The 17,711-nt window shown below is 49.2% G+C and overlaps 1 protein-coding gene across 1 annotated transcript in view; it reads left to right on the top strand.

Moving 5' to 3' along the window:
* HRH2 (histamine receptor H2) overlaps window positions 1–17,183 on the top strand; it is an 87,313-nt gene extending 70,130 nt beyond the window's left edge. The window contains exon 3 of the mRNA XM_027034865.2: window positions 8,286–17,183. Within this exon, the coding sequence (XP_026890666.1) occupies window positions 8,286–8,289 (4 nt within the window). The 3' untranslated portion in view covers window positions 8,290–17,183. The remainder of the gene's footprint in view (window positions 1–8,285) is intronic.
* Window positions 17,184–17,711: the final 528 nt, after the last annotated feature.

The raw sequence follows: 17,711 nt of genomic DNA, 5'->3' as shown, positions 1-17,711 counted from the left end.
GTGTGTATGAGCCAGGCTCTCCTCCCCAGCCAGCCCAGCCCAGCAAGCTGCGTGGGTACACAGCCTGGCCAAGCTCGGTATGTAACAAGGGCCACGAGGCCCATGATGGCACAGCGGCAGGGGGGTCAAGAGAGCCCCCATCCCCTTATTCCATGAACCTTTATTATTATTATAGACACCACTTATGAGTCCCCACTGTGCATGCTGTAGGCTCCGGTTGTGCAACCCTGGGCAAATCAGTTCTCGTCTCTCAGTCTATTTCTTACCTGTAAGACGTGCATGATCCTTGTCTCTGCCTTAAAGGATTGTCAGCAGAAATGAATGAAATGAGTAAGTCCTCAAATAATGTCAGCTGCTGTCACACTTCTTCTATCCCGACCACCACACAGCTAGAAGGGAGGAGGAGACTGAGGCTCAGGGAAGCTCTCGACCCCTCTCAAGGCCCAGCAGGGAGAACTGTGGGTGAGGCCAGAAGCCCTTTTTCCACCATGCCATTGTGTCCAAACTTAGGGACTCCATTGTCACTCCCAGCAGCACACCGGGGGCCAGGGGCTCTGAGGCATATCGGGCCTGGTCCCTGGTCCAGACAGACACACAGACAGTAGCACTGCCAGGGAGGGAGAGCTGTGATGGGGACCTGGGAGCTGGGGAAAACCAAGGAGAGTCCTCACCCAGACTGGGGAGCCCTGGGGAGACACAGGAGAGGTGACTTCTTAGCCAGACCCTGAGGGCTGAGTGCTACACATGGAAGCAGCCCCCCAGTTCCTCAGGGAAGCAGCTGGAACAGTGGTAAGGACATGGGTTAAAGCCTGGTCTGCCCCTCAGCCGTGTGGAGAGTAAGTCTGCCTCTCTGAGCCTCCGTTTCCTCATCTAAATAGCAGGGGACTTAGTAACAGCAAGATCACGTTGGTGAAGGTGCCTGGCGCCTGGTAGGAACTTATAGGCTGCAGAATCTCAGTCTCCAAACTCTTACTAGGCGCCTCCTGCATGCCCAGCCCAGGATGGGAGATTATCATCATCCAGTTTGCAGACAAGGATGCTCAGGCTCTAACAGCTGAGGGACTTGCCTAAGGTGGCACAGGTTCACCGCCAGCTCTGCATTCACTGAGCGCTTACTAAGTGCTCATCACCTCAGCGAATCCCCCAAACATCTCTGGGAGGATGGCGTTGTTTGTTTCCATTTCACAGATGAAGAAATGAAGGTCCAGGATGCGGACCTGCACAAGATCATCAAGGGGCGGGGGGTGGGGGGAGGGGTGTGTGTGGCTTGACAAGGGGCCATGACGAAGGCCAACCTCAACCTTCTTTGGCTCTCCACGCCAGTACCTCTGCCACCAGGCTCCAGATGTGGCCCTGGACATACCTAGAAGTTGACCCAAACAACGTGGTCCCCCAAGGGTGTTTGAGGTTGACTCTGAGATACCCAGATCCGAATTCTCAGAGGAAATAAGCTTATTAGAGGGGGTTGAATTTGCTGCTAATAGAACAGTGGTGGGCATTGGTTGTTTCTTCACCTGTAAAACAGAAATGATAATAATCCTTCCCGGTGTCCCCTGCCTCAGATAGCAGAATCCATCCTGGTTTTCGTGTGGGACCCACCCGTTGCCTCTCTCAGCCCAGGGGATTTGGATGGGACCAAATCCCCACCCCCAGCTCCAGGCGTGGAGCCCAGCAGGGCTGGCTAGTCCCCCAGGTGCAGTGTTCGGACCCAAGTCCCAAGGGTCTTGGTGTCTCTAGTGGGAAGGGAGAGGTCTTTCAATGATGCCGTTGGGAGGAAAGGACAGAGGCCAAGGCTGCCCCAGAGTAAGCGTGGCACAGGAGAGCAGAGCCAAGAACTGGACATTGTATCCTGACACACCATCTGATCGTCTGTGTGCAGCCTTGTTCTGGCTAAAGCAACCCCTTGGGAGATTTAATTACAAAAACCAGTAAATGCCCCTCTTTTCTCAAGTCCCCCTTTGGATCCGGCTTCTGATACTCGCAACAGCAGAAACTTGACAAATAAAACAACCCCAAGTGGAGCTAAAATATCACATTTGCCATGAAAAACAAAAATACAAGAAAGCATTAACGTTTTAATGGTAGTAATTAAACAAACAGGAAAACAATCAAATTAAATAAGAGAGTTTTATTTATCTAGAAGGCAGTACTTAAAGAGAGAATTATTTATTTAGGAAAGAATAAAGGTGGGGGGGGAGGGGAATGGAGACTGCTGAAATTCCGAAGAAGGCATCTGGGCACTCAGAGGGAGAAACCATCATGGATTGAGTGCTAACTATGTGCTAGGTGCTTCTCCTGACCTGATCCATTCCATCCTCAAAAACCCAGCCTAAGTAGTGGTTTTATACCCACTTTCACAAATGCAGAGATTGGTGTTCAGAGGAAATAGACACTTAGCCAAGGCCACATAAAATTGGCACCGAGCTTCATCTCACCCCGAGTCCAGGGCTATCTGCTCATCAAATAATTCACTCAGGAAGCATTTATTAAGCACCTGTGGAATACCAGACCCTAGGATAGCGCTGTGATCACAGTCACTGGTGGTCACCATCGGAACATTATAGAAGGCTTCCAGAAGTGGAAAAATCCATCGTGAAAATCAGGGCCAGCACCAATGAAGACAAGGCTACCTCCCTCCCCAACCACTTCTGGGTCACCAAGTACAAGGGGAAAATTCAAGTCCATCTGATTGTAGAGTCTGCACATGCCCTAAGACAGAACACCCTGTGTCTCCAGGACCAGCACAACTCCCCTGTGCTCGGAACTTACATACTCCCTCTGCTCTTGAGAAAAGCGCTGATAGCCTCGTCTAGAAACCCTTCAACTTTTCCTTCTATAAATAAGAAATCCCTTGCAAATAATTACACAGCCTCTCTACCCACCGGTTCTAATGAAAAGCAAATGCTTCATAAATCTTTTTAAAAAATCCATCCACAAACTCCACCTGATGGGAGACTTCAGGAACTCAGAGCCACACAGAGTCAAGCTGGACCTAGTTTAGCTGGGACCGCCATTGAATGAGAACCTGCTGTGCGCACGCAGCGTCAGGCTGTAAGCCTACAGGTTACTGCTTCGCTGAATGCACCCAGGCCCCTGGCAGGGACGTAGCCTGGCCTCCATAGCACAGATGAGAACACTGCAGCCCAGCAAGGCAGAAACATACAGTGATCCAGGGCAGAGCAAGACTTGAACCCAGACCCCTCTGTTCTCAGAGGCTGTCCTGCTCTCATCTCGCCATCCTTGCCTGCACATTGGGCAACAACAACAAGGCAGGAGCAGCACTGAGTCCCCAGACACTTCTTTATTGCTGCAAGAAGAAGCTGAAAGCCCCCCTGTCTGGTAGCTGCAGAGTAGGGTTGCAGGGACTCTAGGGAACAAAGTCACTCACATTCTGCCCAGACATCTTCAGAATAGATCGCAGCGCTCTGGGAACATGCCTCCTTAGTCCCATAAATAATGGAGAACCCGTGCGTCCTGTGGCATTTCTGCTGAAATCATCACTCACCCACACTCTCTGCGCTTCCCGCAGAGGCCAAAGAAATCCTTGCTGATTTTTTTTTGAATGCAGCCTTTTGTTGAACGTAGTTTTGGATTTAGCCTCCACTGAGCCCCTACTCAGTGCCATGCCCTGTCTTAGGCACCTGAGGGGCAGAAATGACCTGAACACAGCCCTGCCCTCAAGGAGCTCAGATGCTGCTGAGAGGGGAGAGATTAAACAGACTCTGGAGTTGCTGTGACGTCAAGTATTCAGCAGAATCGGGAAGAGTGGGGAGCAAGGAAGCGGGGGAGGGTCACTGCAGACCAGACTGGTAGGTCAGTGTCTTGCAGGGGAGATAGGAAGAGTCAAGGTTGTGCCCAGTGGGGGAGCCACCCTGGGGAGAAGGGTGTTCTTAGAAGGGGCGGGGCTAGTTGGGGAGCCATGGGATTCCTCTGTCACCCTCAGGTCTCAGTCAAGCTATGAAACTTACAAAGTCACAAAGGTAATGAGATGTTGTTGTTGTTGTTGAGATGGGGAGGGTATCAAGATGTGCACACCTATAGCCAACCTGAGGCGGTACACACAGATGTGGAAGCTGAGTGTCACAAGGAGGAAAGCCAAGGGCGTGTGGAAATCAGGGAAGGTGTGAACTGGCACAGGCTCTGAAATGGGGGAGTTTGGCAAAGTTCATCGACATTTTCCAGAAGCGGGTGGCCCCAAGAGACCCCTGGCAGCCTAGCACTGAATGATGGGAGGGAAGGAAGCGCAGAGAAAGGAGTGGCTTACTCTAGGGTGGGGTGAGGGGTCTACAGGAGGAATGACACTGGAGGTGGAGCCAGAAAGATTAGCTTGAGTTTGCCAGGCAGAGAGGAGGGAAGCATTTCAGGCAAAGGAACCAGAGGGTGGGGACGTCTGTTGCCTTGGCTTCCCCGCCTCTGTTCAACACTTCATTTGGTAACCACCTCCTGACTTTCCCCTGGGAAATCCCCACTCTTGGTCCCCGTGGTTTAGGTGGAGCTAATGCCACTCTCCCAGATGCAGGAATGGGCTTATGGTCCAGTCCTGGCCAATCGGTACACCCCAGCCCCCACAACCATTGGTTTAATGCTGGGCACGTGACCCCAATCGGCCAACGGGAGTCAGCCCTGGGACCTTTGCTGGAATACCTAGAAGAGACTCTTCTTTTTTTTTTTTTTTTAACTTCTTTTTTTTTTTTTTTTTTTTTTTTGAGAGAGAGAGAGAGGAAGCACATGAGCGGGGAAAGGGCAGAAAGAGCAGGGGGAAGAGAGGATCTGAAACGGGCTCTGTGCCAACAGCCGCGAGTCCAAGATAGGGCTCGAACTCACGAGCCATATGGTCATGACCTGGGCCGAAGTCGGACGCTTAACCGACTGAACCACCCAGGTGCCCCAAGAGACTCTTCCTTCCTCCTGAAGTTACTACCCCTGATCACCATGAGGGGAGTGCCTGCCTGAGAATGGAGTCAACACAGAGGAAAGCATATTCTAAACAGCATGACTTAAGTACCTCTGCATGCCTCAAGCTCCCTCCACCGCTGGATATTCCATTACATGAGCCAACAATTTTCCTCTCCTTGTTTAAAAGTCTTGGAGATGGCTTATCACACCGGTGACCTCCCAGATTGTGACAGTGGGTGCGAAGGCCTAGAGGTGGCAGATGTGCTGTGTGTCTAGATGCTTATGGCGAGTAGACTGTGGCAGGAAGTGAAGTTGTGTAGGTAGCTGTGGCCACGTCACAAAGAGCCGTGATGTGAAGCCAAGCTGGGCTGAGGGCGCCGGGAGAGGACTTTAAGCTGAGGAATGATATAGTCAGATGGATGTTTGCGGACCCACTCTGTTTATTCCTATGTGTTTAAAACCTAGAAAGAAGCCACCAAGTAGAATGCGAGTCAGACATTTTTCTTCTCCGGTTTTTCGGCACGAAGGTGCTATCTAAGGCACTGAGGGCCCAAGAGGACGCGTCCAGGAAAGGGAGGTAGCTGGCTGAATCTTTAGGAGGAGATTGGCACGCTGGCTTGTACATTCAAAATGCCAACTAGTTCTAGCCCCTGGCTTCAGCTGTCACGGACTGACTGTGCTGTCAGTCGCTCTGATCCCATAGAGGGGGAAGAAAGACTATTCGTGTATTGTTCCCCCCTGAAATCTAACTCCACAAAAGTCTTCTGTCCTTGCCTCTGCCTGGGCTGATGGATCAAAGGACTATTAAAGCTGATAGACAAGAGGACCAGATAATGAGTTATTTGACGCTAGTGGTATGCAAACGGCCAGGATGATTAACACACTCTTAGGGAGTTGGTGATAGATGGCCTTATTGGCACCAATTCATCACCTCTTCCTGTTTCCAAGCCCTTTGTCACGTGACATTAGAGTCCCTCTCGTTAAAAGAGGGGGACGCTAGAGTCCCCCTCACATTAAAATGTGCCCCATTTTCTTGACTTTGGGCTCAGTCGGGTGACTTGCTTCAGCCAACAGGAGGTGAGAAGTGACAATCCGCCTGTTTCAGGCCTAGGCCTTCAAAGACCTAGGTGCTTCCACCCAGCTCCTAGCAGTCTGGCCATCACCATAAGGAGAACATGTTCCGATGAGACCACTGTTGGGGGGTGTGATTCTCCATGTCTCCACACATCGAATGAGAAGACACCGGGACTGGTTACATAATTTGTAGGTTCCACTGCAAAATGAAAATGCAGGGTCCCTTACTCAAAAATTATTAATCATTTCAAGATGGTTGTAATAGAGCATTCAACCAAGCGCATCCTTCTATGCCTGCGCAGGACCATGTGCAGTTTCACAGGTCCCACGCCTCGGAAGCCAGTCCTGGCAGGGGCAGTGACAGTTGTTGTTTGAGACTGGCATGACCAAACTGGGGTCCTCAGGTCAGATCTGGTCAGTCACTTGTTTTTTGTTTGGCCCTAGAGCTAAGAATGTTTTTACATTTGTTATTGGTTGAAAAACATCCAAAGAAGAACCCTATTTCGTGACATGTGAAAATTACTGAAATTACAATTTCGGTATTCACCAAGGTTTATGAAACGCAGCCCTGCTTATACCCTTGCATCTTGCCTGAGCTGCTGTCACACCACAACGATAGCATTGAGTCACTGCAACAGCGACTGTGGGATCCACAAAGCCTAAAACATTCTTCACTCCCTGACTTTTTACGGAAAATGTCTGCCAACCCTGTTGCCGATAGACAGAAGGGTCACCTCGCCAATTCTCACCTAGAACAGCTGAGTGGCAACTGAACCACAGATCTCTGGGATGAATGCTTGTTGCTGTTACACCCTCTGAGATTTTGTTGTTATGTGTAATGTGGCAGTCACAAAACATTCGGGCTTTGATGTAAGTTAAGATTTCTCAAAGAATGGTGTGTGGGATGAGTTCAGGAGCCTTACGTGGCATTGCATTGCATCATGAGAAAGGATTGCTGTTTTCCCCCCTTCTCTTTAAGTCGTTATTTCATCAAGAAGGGAGCTTCAGCTTGGTGCTGGTAAGTCTTTAATGCTTTCCTCACTCCTGGTCATTTATTCGTAACAGGGACAGAGCACCCTTTGAATTCACGAATTTGTCAGGTAATGGTATCCCTCTAGAAAGGAGAAGAGAGTTGTTTTCATTGTATTCCTTTTGATGATTTATCTTCCATTTCTGTCAAGCAAGACTGGTTTCTCATTTATGTCAGTGCTTTTGTCCTGCAACTGTTGATGGAAAAATCATGAGTGTATTTTCAGAAAAATTATAAAGGCGGTATTAGTTAAATTAAAAAAAGATTGAGTATATCGTCCTGCAGGTGTAAATAAATATGGGGAAAATCACAAAAGTGGGGGCCAAACGGCTAAAGTTTGGGAAGCACTGATACAGATGACTTCTGAAACCCCTCCCTTCTCTGGTTGCAGAGCATGATGCTAAGCATGTTAAATTTGGGATGACTTTCCCTGGCTCAGGCTTTATCTCTGCTGCTCACTGGCTGTTTAACCTTAAACAGATTATTTCACCTCTCTGAGCCTCAATCCCCTTGCTGCAAAATGGAGATAGCACTTATCAACCAGCATGCTTCCTCTTTGTCCCCTACTAACAGAACCCCAATTTTATTCAGGTATCTACTATCCCCCCCAAGTAGCCATGAGCTTCATGGAAGTTGATCCCAGCTCCAGCAGTGGCCCAGTCGCCCTTCCTCCTTGCCAATGGTTTGTCCAGGAGTAGATTATAAACAAATGCTGGCCACTGAGGCATGAGAGACTTTTCTGGACATTTTGTAGCTTCTAAGAGAGAGCCGCCGGAAATAATAGTCCCTTGTATTTGCCTGGGTATTATTGAGTCTGGATGTAATTCTTGGAACCACTGTAGTCAGTTGCCTCTGATAAAGCCAACACTAATAAAAGACAAATGATAGATGGACAGCCCCCAGGTTTGGTGATATTTGTTGAGCTGCTGAATCAACCAGCCCTGAAGCTAACCCTATCTCTGTAAGTGAAATGTGTGGGGTTATAAATGTCCTTATTGTTTAAGCCGGTTTGAGATGTGGCTTCTGTCACTTGCAATCAAAAGAAACCTAACTAATACAGACATTGGTATTTTATGTTAAATAGCTACATTAATACATCTGCAAAATGGTCTGCCTGATTTGTGATTATACGTACAGTCTTTTGCGCATAAGCATCTGCAACAGGGACTCCCACTGGCCAACCAGTATTCCTTCCCCCATTCTTCCTTGCAAACAAAACCTAGATTTTATTCAGGGTAGCAATGTGCTCAGGTAAAAGACTACATTTCCCATCCTCCCCTTGCAGGTAGGTGTAACCACATGACTGAGTTCTGGCCAATGATGTGCAAGTGGAAGCAAACTGTAAGCATTCCAGGAAGACTGCCTAAAGGGAATTGACTCAGCCAAAGTACAGCCCTTTCAGCCTTTCCTCTCATCCTCTTCCTTGAGCTTCCAGTGGAGTTGTGATGGTTGGAGCTCCTGGAGTCCTCTTGGGCTGTGTGGTGACCTTGAGGACAGAAGATGTGTGCAGCAGAGCATAAACATGGAAGGAGCCTGGGTTCTTAATGAGTTCCTGGAGCACGCATACCAGCACTGCACTACCTTTATGCAATAAAGTAAATCTTTGTGTGTTTAAGCCCCTGTTACTTTTGGGATTTCCATTACACACAGCAACACCTATTCCTAACTGATAGTGTATCTGATTGGAAATTCCTTGTTCTCTGTCAAGAGGCTGATGTCTGCAAATATACAAAAGTGTGCCTAGAACAACTTTCAGATACACAAAAGGCCTAAGATTTAATATGATCTTTATTGACAGTTGGATTCTCCAAAGAAACTTAGATTTGGTGGGAGAATAAAAATAGATCATTTATGTTGTACACTTAATGCAGAATCCAGTCCATGCAAAGCACGCAAATAACAATGACTTCTAGATTAGTCCAACCTAACCCAAGGTTGGATCAGTTAGTCCAACCCTGCAATTTGACATGTGTGGAAATGGAGGTCCAGAGAGGGGAAGCCCCTTGTCCAAAGTCCTGTAGCCAGTGGGCAGTGCAGGCAAGACTAGAGCGCTCATTTCTTCACCTTTGCCTGTGATCTTTCCTATCTTCCTGATCCCTTTTGCAAGGAAATGAGGCAGTGGTCAGGAGGCCCTGCCTGACCATACCCCCTCCAGGAGCCTCTCTGGCAGTGATCCTTTGTCTTAGTCCACCCAGGTTGCTGTAACCAAATACCACAGGCTGGGTGGCTTATAAACAGCAAACATTTGTTTCTCACAGTTCTGAAGGCTGGAAGTCCAAGAGCAGGAAGCCAGCATGGTCCAGTGAGGGCCCTCTTCTGGGTTGCAGTGTTCTTGTTGTGTTCTCACATGGCAGAAGAGGATGAGGAACTCTCTGGGGTCTCTTTTGGAAGAGCACTACTCCTAGTTATGACAGCTATGCCCTCATGACTGAACCACTTCCCAAAGGCCCCACCTTCCAATACCATCACCTTGGGGATTAGGATTTCCACGTATGAATTTAGGGTAGACACAAACAGTCAAACCACAGCGTCCCTCTCCCGGGCAGCCAGCTCAGCTGAACAGCCTCTCGGTTCTCTTCCAAGTTCAGGATTCCCTAGCTTGTTCAGGACCAGAATGAAGAGAAAGGATTGGGAGTCCTATCCTCTTCCATCCATGTGTCCCCCTGTCTCTGTTCCTGTGATGCCTGTGAGTTTAATAATGTATAATAGAAATGAGGACAAAAGTGGGGAAAGTAAATAGTCTGAGCATCTAAATAGTATCCAAACCTGGGACACAGGTAGGGTGGGTTTACAGCCTTCTTCCTTCTTTCTTAGGGGTCTTCGCAGCCCTTTCAGTAGCTCTGTCTCCTATAGGGAAGGCGGGAGCCATAAGACATCAGCGTGGCTGATACAGCCATGGAAGAAGATCTTAGAGGTGCTAACCTCGCTGGAAGGCCAAAAGGGAAGACAGAATTCTCCATGGTTTTGTTGCTGCCTCCCTGCCAGAGAAGTATCTGTTATTAGAAGAACCTTATCAACAGTTTCTTAGTGCTGTTATGAAGACAGCCAACTTGCCCTAAACTGATGAATTTTGAAAGAAGCATAAAATAATTAAAAAAAAAAAAAAAAAAAAGCTCTGAAGCTAAAAGAGTAATAATGAATGTTTAAAAGCTTGGCTCATTTGAAGCTTCTCTCTGGAACACATTAACCCTTTCACTGATTACAGATTCCAAAAAAGATGATTATTAGGGGATTCCAAGAACCATGTGAGATATTAAAATATCTCTGATCATTTAATTCTTAGAAGAACCCTGCGTTGCAGAAATTGGTGTCATGCCCCCCACCCAGCCATAATCAGGGGAGCTGGACCCACACCTGGGCCTGTGAGACTGTGACAGCTCACGCTCTGGTCTCCATGCTGGGCCCAGCCATATTTTGGTCCTCCACCGTGGGTCCGCCCTGGGACTCAGCCAGGACAGATGGCCCACTTAGCCTACCCAAGGACAATCTCTCATGCTTGCCTGCCAGCTCTTAAACCTTCCAGCCTGGCCAACAAGGTCAGAAAGCTCTTTGGGAGACAGGGGGTGGGGACGCTGCTTGGGCCATCTCCTTCATTCTGGTTCTCCTTGGCTCAGAGGAGCAGGTTGCCAAGCGAGAAAGCCGAGGGAAAGCTGGTCCTGGCGGCCCTGAGGGCAGAACTGGAGACTCCAGAGAGGAAGTCTACACAGAGGCAAGTTTGGACTCCACAGATGAGCTTCTAGCAGAGTTTCCAACTCAACAGGAATGAGTTTCCCATCACTAGAGGTATGCAAGCTGAAGTCAAACCGCCACCTTCCAGGAATGCAGTATGAGCCATCCTTGCCTTTGGTGGTTTTGGCACTCAGGGGCATTGAAATAATCCTTATTCCAGGAGAGCTTATTACAACCGACACCAAGTTAGCATGTACCAAGACCCTGCTCCAGATGCCCACCCAACCTGTGCCCATCCAACCTCAACAGCTCTGCAGCTGGGGCTCATTAGCCCCATTTTCCAGATGCTTAGAGAAGGCAAGTGGCTCATCCAGGGCCATACACCTTGACCCATATCCAGCTGCCTCCCACACCTTTCAGTGCTTTTTCCACTCTGAATCTTGCCTGAAGTCAATCCCATTTGTGGAAGGCAATCTTCCCATAAAGGATGAGGACCTCCTCTGCATAATACCAAAAATCACTATTTACTGAAAGCTTGCTATGTGCCAGACACTCTTTTATGCACTTTTCTTTTTGCAGATATTATCTCATTTAATCCATCCAAATCAACTTTCCCCTTTGCTGTATGAAGAAATTGACTCGTAAAGGTGAAGTCACTTGCCCGAGGTCAGAGCCAGTGAGTGGCAGACCAAGCCTTCTTGTTTTCTTGAAGTACTCCTGTTTCAGCAGGGGGCAGACCCAGCCACAAGGCATGTGGAATAAGAGGAGGACAATGAGAAAGAAGAAGGAGTAGGGATGGTCTGGGGCAGCCATGTGAAAGAGCAGCTTTCATGAAGCTGATGGAAAGCTGGGGAGGACCCTTCCAGCAAAAGGGCCTGACTGCAGAAGCTGGAGGCTGCCCCTTCCCCAGTTGGTTTGTATGGATAGCTGGATGGCCTTAATCAAGTCACTGTCCCGTTCTGAACTTGGAATAGACCACGGCTTAAACCAGAGCTCCAAGTCCAGCAGGGATGAGAGGACAGTTGGGGAAACTGAGGCAAGCAGGCAGAGTTAGTGAAAGCTATGATTCCACAAGTCCACTCACCAGTTTCCCAGCTGGGAGTGCTAATTGACTCTCCCTGCTCGGGGAGGGGGGAGGGGCAGGGATTGGGAATGGAGACCCCACCCCTTGCAAATCATTAGGTCCCACCTATTCGGAGAAGGTGCAGGGGTGGTGCCTGGAAGCTGCCATCCCAGCGTCTTGCACTCTCAGATCCCATTGGCACCCTTTCCAACCAGGACCTGCAAGGGCCCTGTCTCCAGCCAGCTTCCAGGGAGTTGATCCTATAGGTCCCTTTCATTCATTTGTTTATTCATTCAACAAACATTTATTGGGCACCAGCAACGCCCCATCCTGGAGCAAGGCACTTCCAGGCCCATATCCTTGCTACTCTGGGGTGGGGCTAATTACCCACCATCGGCCAGAAGAGAGGAAGAAATTCAGTCACGGTCACACACCTAAGAAGGAGTAGAGTCCATACTCAAGCCTACGGCCTTGCTGCCACACCAGCCCAGGCTTGGCCCACGGTGTCTGAGATAAACCCACAACTCAGGCCCTGCTGCCTGAGCCATGTGTGTGCCTGTCTGAAGGTCCTGGATTTCCCACCGTCCTGGCACCTGTCACGGTTTAGCAGGTTACCATGGTATCGCTCCCCAGCACCCCGGGCAGCAGGGACCACCATCTGTTTACACGGCTGTCAGAGGAATTGATGTCATGCGAAATTGTCAGCTCAGCAGGATGGGAGGAGGAAGAGTGGGCGGCTCTGAAAGCTTCCAAGCCATCAACACTCATCTCCATCAAAGCCCTGAGCAAGTCGCTGCTCCCCTGGGAGGAATGGAGGAGAAGGGGGATTGAGAAAAAAAAAAAAAAAAAAAAGGATACCTCCTCAGAGGAAGAAGCAGGGGGCAATCAATGGTAATCGTATTATTATTTCCATTGTGATAATCATTTTACAAGTCACAGGCTCATTTCAGCCTCTCACAGCCCTGGAAGGTCAGCATCACCATTAGCTCCATTTTACAGATGCTCCAGACTATGAAACTGAGGCTCAGAAACACGAAGAGCCTGCTCGAGATCATAGGCAAACAGGATGGCTGATCCCGTAGGAAATGGATCCTGATCCTCAGGCTAGGAGGCAGGGAGTTGCTTTTGGCCAAGATGGGAGGCAGGTCTGCCCCAAGGATGCAGGCACAGGGCAGTTGGTCTACTGACCGCACCATAGAGCGTCGGACGGAAATGACATGAAGAGCCCGGGCTGAGAGCCGGGAGCCTCGGGTTCTAAATTACACCCTCTGACACGAACACTGCTGCAATCAGGGACAAACAGCTGGTGATTGCCAAGGCCAGAGCACAACTAAGGGACGCCTAAATATCCCAGGAAATATAACTGGACAGTGGAAATCTGTTGCTTGCCAGTCATCACCCATTCCCGTTTTCAGTAACAGTCTACTGATTCTCCCCCGGGGAGCCAAAACCTCTCTAGTCTCACTCCACCGGGGACCGGAAGATGCTGACCCACCCCAGATAACCTGCCTCTAATCCAACCGGTGTATCTCAACTCCGGGCCATGATGATTGGCTCAAGCATAGGCACGTGACCCAAAGCGAGCCAATGAGAGTCAGGAAAGAGAATCTCTCCGGCTGGGCTCATAAAAGGAGACAATACAGGCCAGAACTTGACCACCGTCTTGCACCACAGGGGCAGAGCCTGCTTGAGAAGGTAGCTGAGGTCCGGCTAAGCAAGGCCAAGAAGGGGAGTACAGATTTCCCCTGGATCCAGCCACTCCTGGAGGAGAGAATCTTTGGGACTCGCATCCCTTTTTGCTGAGGTAGTTGAGTTTCCTCAGTGCCACTTGAAAGAGCCCTGGTTGGTTCACCCCAACTCATCTCAGTGAGGAAACCCGGTGGGGTTGGGAGGAATCACTGAAGAAGCAGCCCGGGTTAAAAGTGAGACGGTTCCCCGCCCCCCCCCCCCCCCACCTCCGAGGGGAAACCGAATGACAACAGATTGGTTGCTGAACTGGCCTCAAAGGAGAGTGGGCAGGTTAACTTCAGGGTTTGGTTCTGCGGGTTGTGCAAATTGGGACCAGCGCGGAATTGCAAGAATAGGGGACTGGTTGAGGCTGTCACAAGACTCTGTTCTCTCCATTCTCCCCCTGCAGTATGCAGCCTCACCTCTAAATAAACATTGACCAAATATTTAGAAAATACTGACTTGAAAGGACCCGGTGTATTAACCTGCACAAGTGACCCACGTGTCTCCAGCTAGCCCATGTATTATAAAACCTCATATAACCTTGGACAAATCCTGTTTCTCTCTGGGCCTCAGTTTTCTCCTCTCTGAAGTGAGGACCCCCATTTGCATTTGTTATGAGGAAAGGGAAGCAGTGAGGGACAGGACTTGATTGACCTGCACTGTGGCCGGGCCAGGAAGAGCTTGGAATCTCTCACCCCTCACCGTAGGGTCACAGTCTCCCATTTTCAAATAAGCAACGGTTTTCAGTTGGGATGTTTTTCTCCATTTAAAACTCTTTCTCTCCTTCCTTCTTAAAGACACAAACTGAAATATTTATGGATGAAGTGATACGATGCCTGGGATTCGCTTCAAGATGATATGGAAGGGAGAGAGTAGGTGGAGGTATAGATTAAACAGAATTGGCTGGGAACTGTCGAAACAGGGATGATGGACACATAAGGGTTTATTATGCTATTTCTCTACTTCTGCAGGAGTTTGAAATTTCCATAATAAAACGTTCAAAAGGAAAACAAACCCCCTGGCTTGCTATCAGTGTGGGCTGTTCTGACATGTTTCAACACGCTACGCCCCAGAACCTGGGAGAGCCTCAGCCCCGGCTGGGGGGTGAGAAGCAGTGTTTCAGGATAATTGGTGGAGATAACCGTCTGAGCTTTGTACCTGTGTTTTTTTCTCCTCCCTCGTCTCAAACAAGGTGGCAACTTTCGGCTCCCTGACTTGCAGGAAGGCTGAGGCCGGGTGGGAAGGCAAAGATGTGTGAGTGAAGACCTGAGAGAACTGAGAGCAGTATGGAAACCGTGAGTTCTGCCGGAGCCGGGACCTGGAGCATCTCTGTGGTGACCGGTCGGCACCGCCGATGCCAAAGGCGGGACCTCTCAGAGGCCTTGGCAAAGCCTGAGAAGGTATGGCCTTTGCCTTAAACCAGTGGGGAGGCTGCTTCCCTAACGGCTGACACCTTCTGGTCTGTCAGGTCTGGATTTTAATTCAAGTCCCTGGAAAGAAAAGTAAGAACTATCTACTTGCGGTCACATGAGAGGAGTGGAAGAATAATGCAGGAGGCTCTGGAGTCCCAAGAGCCACAGTCTGATCGTGGTTTTGCTGCTTATAAGCTGTGAGACCCTGGACAAGTCATTTCACCTCATCAGACTCAGCTTCTCCATCTGTAGGGTGAGGATGACGGCACCTACAGTGATGGACTTGCAAGGAGAGCAAGACGAGGGCATGTCCCCCACCGCGCATGGCACGTCCACTTCTCATTCTCTCTCTCTCTCCCCCACCCACCCGCCACCACCCTGCAATCAGGAAAAAGCTGTTTAAATAGAACTGTAATTGATATGCAGTCAGCGGAGGCTAATTAAGAATTTATTTTTGCTCCTTGATTAAATGACGGTTTAAAGTCTGGTTTCTCATTTTCTTGGTTGGCTACACAGAGTCCCCTGGAGTCTTCGGCACGTAGTGAAAAGGCCCCCATTAAATCTACAAACAGGAGTAGGTCATCTCTAGAGCAGACGGCCCAGTACAGGATCATCTGGCCCTCTGACCTCGGCCCCACAGAGCGGATGAGACTCCCACTGGCAATTCTTAATCTCCTCCGAACCCACTCCTCTCTTGGTCTTCTCCATCTCAAGAAATGGAACCCCACCCCCCTGGGCCATCCTTAATTGTCTCCATTCCTCACGTCTCCCATCCCATCCATCACCAAGGATGCTAGCTAGCTCCATTCCGCCTCCGCCATCTGCCCACTTCTCTCCACTTCCACACGACCTCCCAATTCAGACCGCCATTTTCTCTTCCCTAGAGCTTCCCCATTGGTCTCCCTGTTTTCCTTGCCCCCCACTCCTCCGCCCTCCACATGACAGCCTGAGTTTTGCCAAATATAAACCGGAATATTTAAAATATTAATCAAAATCCTCCAATGGCTTTGTACTGAGCTTAGAATAGAAATCCACCCTTTTTCTGGCATGGCAGCAGCATCTGGCCCCTACCCCCACCTCATCTCTCCAATTGCAGTCCCTGCTCTGTTTACTCAGCTCCAGCCCCTCTGGCCTCGTTCTGTCTCTTGAACACACATGCTAAGCTTTTCCTACTTCCGAAGCCTTTGTACCTTCCCACACCTGCCCCCTCATCATTCCTCCGGTGTCAGCTGGAACGTCACCTCTTCAGAGAAGCCCTCCCTGACTGCTCCATCTAAAGCAGTCCTCTCCCCAACCCCCATAGTTCTTTGTTATATAAATGACCCAAAGATGCCCCTGTCTATTGGCCTCTAGGTCATTTCTTCACAGCAGGTTGAGACTCATTAGCCCAAAAGCCTGCCAGCGTCAAACTCAAATTTTAAATAGTCCAAACAAGGGGCGCCTGGGTGGCTCAGTCGGTTGAGCGGCCGACTTCGGCTCAGGTCATGATCTCGCGTTCCGTGAGTTCGAGCCCCGCGTTGGGCTCTGTGCTGACCGCTCAGAGCCTGGAGCCTGTTTCCGATTCTGTGTCTCCCTCTCTCTGACCCTCCCCTGTTCATGCTCTGTCTATCCCTGTCTCAAAAATAAATAAAACGTTAAAAAAAAAACACAACAATTTAAATAGTCCAAACAAGCAGACTTTCCGTCACTTAGGACCTGCCTGCTTTGCCTACCCCACAAAACTACATGCAGCATTTGCTGGCCATTGATAAGAGAACTGTGGTTATAAGACCCCAAGTTGCTACTGCTCTCCAGAGTTCGGACCTAAAGACTCCCTTCTGGGCTGCTCAGTGACACCACCTAGACATGTAAGCACCATCTCCAGCCCCCTACTCCCCCACTTCTGGATGTGGCCCCCTCTCCATTAGCCCCTGAACAGACTCCTGCTATGAGGGACATCTCCCCCTTAGGCAACCCTGGCGGCACCAAAAAACTGATGTGTTACTACCTCTCATGGTTGTATTTTTTCCTTTGATGAGCCCCCTATACTTTTACCCATTGCTTTGTTTGATTTTCTGCATAATATTTACCATTCTTTAAAATTACCTGGTTGGGGCGCCTGAGTGGCTCAGTCGGTTGAGCGTCCGACTTCAGCTCAGGTCATGATCTCACAGCTCGTGGGTTCGAGCCCCGCATCAGGCTCTGCACTGACAGCTCGGAGCCTGGAGCCTGCTTCAGATTCTGTCTCTCTCTCTCTCTCTCTCTCTCTCCCTGCCCCTCCCCAACTCATGCTCTGTTTCTGTGTCTCTCTCTCAAAAATAAATAAAAACATTAAAAAAATTTTTTTTTAATAAATAAAAAATAAAAATACCTGATTAATTTGTTTGCTTGTTTTTTGTCTCTCTTCCTCTTTATAATGTAAAATCCATGTAATCAGTCAATAAGTCCATGTAAAGAATACTTGCCCTCACTAGTAATCAGAGCAATTGCAGCATTAAACGATGAAATGTTATTTTTTTCACCCAAGTTAGTAAAATTTTTTAAGTACCATTTTGAATGGTACATATGCAAGAGTATGGGGAGGGAGAAGGACACACACCCTGCTAGTGGGAGTAAAAATTGGCATCTTGGAGGCTAATTCAAAACTTTAACATATACAGAGCCTAGGGGTGCCTGGGTGGCTCAGTCGGTGAAGCTCAGAGGGTCATGACCTCACAGTTGGTAAGGTCGAGCCCCACACTGGGCTCTGTGCTGACAGCACGGAGCCAGATTCAGATCCCCTGTCTCCCTCTCTCTCTTCCCCTCACTCACTCACATGCACGTGCACACACATACAAATACACATAGCCTATGACAC

This window comes from Acinonyx jubatus, chromosome A1, assembly GCF_027475565.1.
Source record: "Acinonyx jubatus isolate Ajub_Pintada_27869175 chromosome A1, VMU_Ajub_asm_v1.0, whole genome shotgun sequence".
Taxonomy (NCBI): domain Eukaryota; kingdom Metazoa; phylum Chordata; class Mammalia; order Carnivora; family Felidae; genus Acinonyx; species Acinonyx jubatus.
Note: the sequence above shows the minus strand (reverse complement) of the source record. Positions and strands in the feature narration are given on the sequence as shown.